Below are 7,602 nucleotides of genomic sequence, written 5' to 3' on the forward strand. Positions count from 1 at the left end.
AAAACCGTTGGAGGCAAGGCTTTGGCAAATGGCGTCATAACTGGCGCCCATTTATCTGCCTGCAGAGAAATCGTCTGATGAAGGAAGAGCAAATCCATAACTGATTATGATGCCCTTCTCCTTACGCATATTTTAGAATATATTTCCTAGCTCTATCTATTCGAAATATCTTTAAAATGGAGATAAAAGGGGATCCACAGCAAGCATCAACCTGTGCGTGGAGAGATCGCCTGATGAAGGGCCAAAGACTATATGGGAAAGTTTGTTTATTTGTTGGATTTATTGGCTATCAACCAGTGGCACATGCCAAGGTCATTAAGCCAATGGTTCCATTTTATCTTATCAATCAAATATCTTATCAATCATAAGAAGGTCATAAAGTTTTGTCTCCTTAAGAAAAGTGATTACTTTGCGGATGATTCTTTCATTGTCTGATAATAAGTTTGAGATATTGAATTCTTTATTTCTAAGTCTGAAATATTTTTTTATTGGTACCGTTGGCATGTTATTAAAATGTGTTTTATTGCTAAGATGGTATTGCAATGTTGGCATTGTGGAGGGAATCTCTTTTCTATGTATGGAGTGAGGTAGGTCATTCTGTCCTTTCTGTGGGCTGCGTCCCACAGTTTAATATCTTCTTTATTTTTGCTGTTGATTGTGAGGCTGGTCCACTCACTTTACCACAGGAGATGAATTTTTACTTTTATAAAGGAGACAAAACACCTGGGATCTGTGCGGACTATGTTAGGTCCAGATCACCAGTTGATCCGGCTAATTTGTCAGCCTGCTCATTGCCATAGATAGCTGAGTATCCAGGGACCCATATCAGCTTGATTGATTTGTTGGCACTATGGAATTTACGAATGATATTACCCTGTAATTCATTTTTGGTAGTTTCTAAGGTTTTAATTACTTTAAGTGAACTTAGTGAATCTGAAAAAAATGACTATTCTATCGTGGGTCGTCGATAGGGCAAAATCTAAAGCTTTGCCTATTCCTAAAAGTTCAGCAAGGAAGATTGATGTATGGTTCAGCAGTCTGAATCTCAACTGGCATTCAATCGACCATACACCCGCTCTCACAGACTCGTCTGTCTTGGAGCCGTCGCTGTATATATGAAAAAGTAAAGATGTTTAATAAGGATCTCTCTGAACCGCTGGCCTACCTCCGCCTCCAGCACATTGGTTTTGGCTGATGGTAGCCAGTCTACCATGATGGTAAAAGTGGGTGTTTCCCACGTTGCTATATTTGAATAAACCAGGGTTTCGATGGTAGAGAGATCTATACCAACTTTATCTATGTGGTCACCGAGTCTATTGCACAGCGGCCTTCCGCCGCGGCGCTGTGAGACCAACAGCTGGCACAAAACATTCCCGTTTGAGTAATGGGGCTGCCTGGCTATCTTGGCGGCGTAAGTCAGCGCAAGCTGGCCGCGTCTGAGACAGAGGGGAGGTATTCCCAACTCTACCTCTATGTGCTAGAGAGCTTTTAAGGGCTCCAAGACAAACGTGTAAACAAGTATTCTGCACAACATTCAATCCTTTCAGAGTTGAGCTCGCTGCCGAGCCATACACGATTGACCCATAATCTACTTTAGACCTAATTAGGGATTATATAGAATTAGTAAAGACTTTCTATCAGACCATTTGTGTCCAGAAATGCACTTCAATAAATCAGTGATTTTTGACATTTATTCTTTAACTGACGAATGTGTTCTTTTCAATTTAGTCTACTATCAAACAGTAGACCAAGAAATCTAGTAGAATTTTAAATAGCTATTGGGTGGTTGTCTAGAGTTAGCCTGATGTTGGACTTGCTCTTATGGGTAAAGATCACGCTAATACTCTCTCTTATGGAAAACTTAAAACCCCACTGGAGGCCCCAGTTATGAATCATATCTAGTGCAAATTGGATCGGATTTGCCGAGAATTCTGCATTCCTGCTGCAGTGCCATAATGCAAAATCATCAGCATATAGAGAGTATTTAAGATTCCGAGATGGTAAAATGTCATATCGCCCTACCATGTTGTAAGTTTATTCTATATCTCAATATACTGATATAAAAAATTGCTGTTTGGCTAATGCCTCTTGAATATGACTTTCCAGTTTTACTAGCTGATCGAGAGTTTGACGTCCCTTTCAGAACGTCCTAACCTAACCTAACCTAACCTAACAATAGTTTATCAAACATAACTATATTCTTTAAATGAAATAACAATGATAACATATCAAAATTAAAAACACTGCTTTATCAGAGAAAAAGGAAATCAATGGGATACTGATATTACTCTTTAACAAAAATAGTTTTATTCAGGAAGTGAAAAAAATATAACAGTTTAATGACGCTGATACATACAAGTATGTAAAAGATATTCCTTATCGAGGATAGAATAACAAAAAAGAATGGAACATTAATATTGACCTTTAACAAAAAGTTTTATTCATGAAGAGAAAAAAATAACAGTTTAATGACGCTGATACATACAAGTATGTAAAAGATATTCCTTATCGAGGATAGAATAACAAAAAAGAATGGAACATTAATATTGACCTTTAACAAAAAGTTTTATTCATGAAGTGAAAAAAATAGTTTAATGACGCTGATACATACAAGTATGTAAAAGATATTCCTTATCGAGGATAGAATAACAAAAAAGAATGGAAAATTAATATTGACCTTTAACAAAAATAGTTTTCTTCCTTGAAAAAAAATAATAATAATACAATAAATAAATCTGTAGTAGCACTGCGTTACATAAAATAAATCTGAACATGGGACCTATATTGCACCTTACTAAAAATAGTAACATTTCTTAAACAACATAAATAATTAAACAATGCAGTTCATCCAAATATATAAAATACTGCATTATAAACAAAATATTATGAAAAACAATTTGTTCAAAGGCTGCTTTTCCAACTTTTAAAAAATCAAGTATTTCCGAAGACACCTCATGCAGCTTTTCCCGACTTTCACGCAGGAGCTTCATCTCCTCATCATGCTTTTCTGTAACGCATTTCATCTGCAGTTGGTGAAGCTCCTCCTGTCGCTCTCTGGCACGTTGAATGGCATGTTGCCCGTTTTGAGGTCCTTCTTCATTGCTTTGGAAACTAGCAAGAAAGCCATCATGTCCTGTGCAGTACTACACAACATTGCAGTTCTGTATAGAGTTCCATTTGATGACTTTGTTGCTATGGTCCCAGATGATCCCCCCCTCATTCCAGTTCAGGATCCACGCAATACTGTTCAGGGTGGGCATGCTCGTCGTGAGCAAATTGTGCATAATTTCTTTTAATGTTGAAAGTTTTTGTATTGACATTTTATTATTTCTATATTCCATTTAGCATTTCAATAGTAAAAATAATAATCTCATTGAAAACAAAACTTGAGATTTAAGAAAATGTATGCAACATCATATTACACGAAAAAGGGTAGTTCCTGGGATAAAGATATGTTTGATATTTTGAAAAATAAAATTACCAATCCCACTTAGTACTTTTTTGTATCATAAATCATTGGTTGTTTGATACACAATGTATGATAACTATTTGAAAACGTAACATAATGCTAAATGACTTTTTATAGACAGTTATAATTCTTACCAATTGTTGTATGCAATAATTCCTGTCCTTTGTCATCTACTGGATGGAGAGCCATTGAGTCATAGGCCCTGTCCCCCAATGACAATTCTTTTTCCATGATGGAAGCAGCTGCTGCATATGAATCTGGCAGCATCTTTGGTGCTTCAGGAGGCGGCCCACCACCAGTCTCCCTACACTGCCTTTTGAAAGTCATATGTTTAATCTTAATCTGCAAGATATATTACATTGCTATTAGAATGAAATATATTATTTTTTATTGAATAAATAATATCTTTGTAAGGATAAATCCAAGTTTACTTAGAGTAAGGTGAAAATTGCAGCACCATGTTTTTCTTTCCATATTTGAATATTTTATAAACAACAATGTTAGGCAAATATTTCCAAAACCTCATTCTTAACAAAATGCTCACACAAAATAGTAGGCTAAATGGGATATTTGTGCTAAACATAACTTTATTTAGAATCACTTAATTATCAAATGTAATATTGGCAATATTTTAAGTGGTTTCCCATTTTTTTAAGTATTACTTCTTAGGTTTAAGCTTGGTCAGGAAGTAATGAAGAACTTATAAATGTTAATAATTAGAATGAAAATATCATGCAAATTTGATAGAGATCAGGTCAGGAAGTAATGCAGGACTTGTAAATGATAATAATTAGAATGAATATATCATGCTAAGTTGATAGAGCCAAGGCCAATAAACCTTCATCAAGTATACACTGCTAAAATAATTATTATGTTACACCACCCGGATGATAGGTTTGTTGGCCTTTTTTGGAGCACGGAGGCCGTGGCGATCCAATGCTAGCCTTTACTGGAGCACGGAGGCCAGGGCGATCCATAGCTGCAGTCTAATTCTAAAAAGTTAGCTTAGATAACATCAACATCTATTATTTATTAAATAATATGGAAAAAAAGGTAAATTTGGATAAAGACGCAACCAAATATCTAGGCACGACACGATATTTTTTCTGGTAGTTTTCGTTCTGTTTTGTACAGTTTCGCTACTCATTTCCATCGGAAACCTTTCGTTGCTGAGTTACACCCCCCCCCCTCCCTACCCACATGCGCGCCACCGTCGGTACGGAGATAAACGATTCCTGGCGCGAAATTTAAAGGTTTTTCTTTTGCGTAATCAAAACCCAACCCATAAACCTAACCTAACCTTGTTTTTAGGTTTGCCCTAGCCAAGGGCCACTTCGTGGCAACGGACTATCCTCTTCGAATGTTACCACTTCTTACCTTAATTGGAGGCGTGTGAGGGGCCGGGTTGTGGCTCGTCAGGGTCAGATTCTTCCGAGTCGGAGTCGGGTAGCGGCGCACGAGCGACGACGTCCTCTCGCTCGGACTGCGGAGGGTACAGCCGAGCGACTTCTTCTAGGAAGGCGTGGTGTCGGTAGAAATAATTATTCCTGACGAAGATATACCTCGACAGATATTGTGCGTAGTATTCGGGCCGATTGCCAGGCCGCTTCGTCCACTCCTTGACGTCACGCCAGAGTCTTTCTATGTTTTGTGTGTGGACGTCCCGATCCCCGGGATCCACGAACTCCACGGAATGGTTAATTACCCGATGGGTATATCCCTCTTTGCCCAGGCCAAGGTACGCTCCCCAGCCGTCACTGCAGATGACGGAGCCGGGGAGAATATACTTCTTGATAAGGGGAACCAACGTCTCCTTGTTCCTGTTCGGAGTGAGAGGAGGAACGAGGGGAATGAGGAAGCTCTTCTTTTCCTCCCTCTCTATGCCCCCAAACACCCAAATGTTACTCAGTTGGCGTCCTCTACCGTACTTGCTTTTTCCAAAGCAAGATTCGTCAATTTCTACGACGACACCTTCGCCTCCGATTGGCTCCTGGTTTGCTAGCCAGTTTTCCGTTACTTCTGAGCAGAAGCTTCGCCAATCAACACTGGTCTTCTGGGCCCAGCCAAGATTCTCAAAGATCCCGTGGTGGTCCCAGTGCTTCTGCAGCCAGTGATTAATGAAGCACACTACCTCCCACGGTTGCAGTTGAACTCCTTGGAGGAAGGTACCCTTAAAGTCACTTACGGTGAAGTTACATTGGTTTCTTTTCTTGGTCTTGGGTATTTTCCTCCAACGGCCACAATACCACCTTGACTTCTCTGAACAGAAGGTACAGGGTAGTTCACAGTTTTTGCACTCCACTTCTGTTGGCAGAGCACCGTGGCCACGTAATAATTTAAGTGACGCAGCGTTATCTTTGTAAAAGAGCTTGATAAACTCCCACGGAGTATACCTACATCTTGCACACAATGTAGCCATCTCGAAACTGATTTTGAAATTCAAGCAAGGGCCCAGACTCTATGTTCAATTGTCTGTGATTGGTCGATCATTTTGTCGGTTAGACCAATTGTTTCCCTATTGGTGCTATTATTATCACGTGACAGTATTGCCTTCTATCGATACTTTTTTGTATTTCCGCGGGTGAGGATGGCGCATGCGCAGAGCCGATATTTTTCAGTCAGATGTTTGTTAAGACAGTGGAATCATCTCTCCCGTTAACCCAATGCCGCCGGGCCGAAAAACTCCTGCGCGACGCTCTCGCCGGGCCATAGAAAACGGTGTTGTATCGCTATGCCGGGGAGTGTAACTCGCTTAGCTGAGTTCGCCTATCGACCCGGAGTAACTTTCAAGCTTTCTAGTGTTGCTTTCTGTGAATAATCTTATGATCTTTACGTACTATACGTACTGTCTTTCAGGCTATGCTAACTGGGAATGATTTTTTTCGTGTTTATCATGTACAATAGTCTTTATTCTTACTCATAGGGGTATAGGCGTGTCAAACACCTTATCTTTTTATTGATTTTTTGGTCCCCAAAAATGGGGAAAACTCCATCTTCCAAGATGTTGGGAAGAAGCTCAGGAACTGCAGTCTTAGATGTTGTGGTACTGGTTGAAGCAGTCACCTGGGCAGAGTCCTACGTCGCACTGTGCGCACATGAACTTGACCTCCTTCCTCTTCGCTCTCGCGATCCTGCACTGCTTACAGCGACGATATGTGGAGGCTGCCACGAGCGTGTGACCATCGTGGCGGGGATGAACTTCACGACGAAAGGGAGCTCTTCTACCAGGTGGTGGTTGTCCGGCTGCAGCACTGATCAGACTCTCGATGAGTTGGAGTCGGAACTCCAGGTGTGTCAGCCTTCCGCCGAGGTAGCGGTGAACAAGGTAACTGTTCACCAGGGCAGTGTCGATCAAGTGGTAAAAAAGCACTTGGTACCACTTATGGCACTTTCTCGGGAGCTCATACGAGCGTGCCATCTGGTCCGAGAGGTCCACGCCCTTCATGCCGACGTTATAATCCACGACGACCTTCGGCTTGGTCCGAACTTCTCCACGTCGATTCGGCGGCAGGTCGACAGACTCGCTGCGGTGTATGGTTGATAACATGTTGACGTCTTTGCAGTCCTTCCACGATAACGCCAACATCCCCGTCGCTGTTGACCTCGAGTCTATCTGGCCCTTCTTCGTAACCCTGAGGTCCTTCGGCATGAACTTTCGGTTCAGACGGACTGTCCCAACCGCGTTTGTTTTCCGGGCCTGCAGGTGATGGAATAGAGTGGGGGAGCTGTACCAATTGTCGGTGTATAACTCATATCCCTTGTCAAAGAGCGAGGCGGCGCTCATGAGGTCGGTCACGGCCTTCATGGACGCCGGCAAGCTCCCGCGGTCTTGGCCCATATAGACTTTGAAGGCAGAGGTGTACCCCGCAGCAGGGCCATCGCTGGCGCACAACTTATATGCTTTCAGTCCAAAGCGTGCCCTCTTCGACGCGATGAACTGAACCGCTCCATGACGTCCTCTGTACGCGAAGAGAGACTCGTCAACAGTCACCTTCTGCTCCGGCGTGAAGACGGACTTGAACTGTTGCCCGAAGATGTCAATGACGGGCCGGATCTTCCACAGTCGGTCGTCGGCAGCGCAGGGGTCCTCGTTATCAGAAAAGTGAAGATTGGCCGTGATCGCATCAAAGCGA

At 41.8% G+C, this 7,602-nt stretch overlaps 1 protein-coding gene across 1 annotated transcript; it reads right to left on the reverse strand.

The window, feature by feature from the left end:
- Positions 1-3,413: 3,413 nt before the first annotated feature.
- Positions 3,414-6,033, reverse strand: LOC147470959 (uncharacterized). Its single transcript, XM_086541414.1, has 3 exons — positions 4,860-6,033; positions 3,604-3,811; positions 3,414-3,439 (listed from the first exon to the last, which is right to left on the reverse strand). Exons 1-3 carry the CDS (start codon positions 5,886-5,888, stop codon positions 3,414-3,416), a joined length of 1,263 nt encoding a protein of 420 aa, XP_086397540.1. The 5' UTR covers positions 5,889-6,033.
- Positions 6,034-7,602: the final 1,569 nt, after the last annotated feature.

This window comes from Penaeus japonicus, unplaced genomic scaffold (genome assembly GCF_977035675.1).
Source record: "Penaeus japonicus unplaced genomic scaffold, GWHDUDI00000001_assembly GWHDUDI00000011, whole genome shotgun sequence".
Taxonomy (NCBI): domain Eukaryota; kingdom Metazoa; phylum Arthropoda; class Malacostraca; order Decapoda; family Penaeidae; genus Penaeus; species Penaeus japonicus.

Coding starts and splice junctions, on each gene's coding strand:
- LOC147470959 (XM_086541414.1), bottom strand. CDS start 5,888: ATGGCTACATTGTGTGCAAGATGTAGGTATACTCCGTGGGAGTTTATC. Junction 3,812..4,859: donor CACAACCCGGCCCCTCACAC/GCCTCCAATTAA, acceptor TATATCTTGCAG/ATTAAGATTAAACATATGAC. Junction 3,440..3,603: donor ATTATTGCATACAACAATTG/GTAAGAATTATA, acceptor TCTTTATCCCAG/GAACTACCCTTTTTCGTGTA.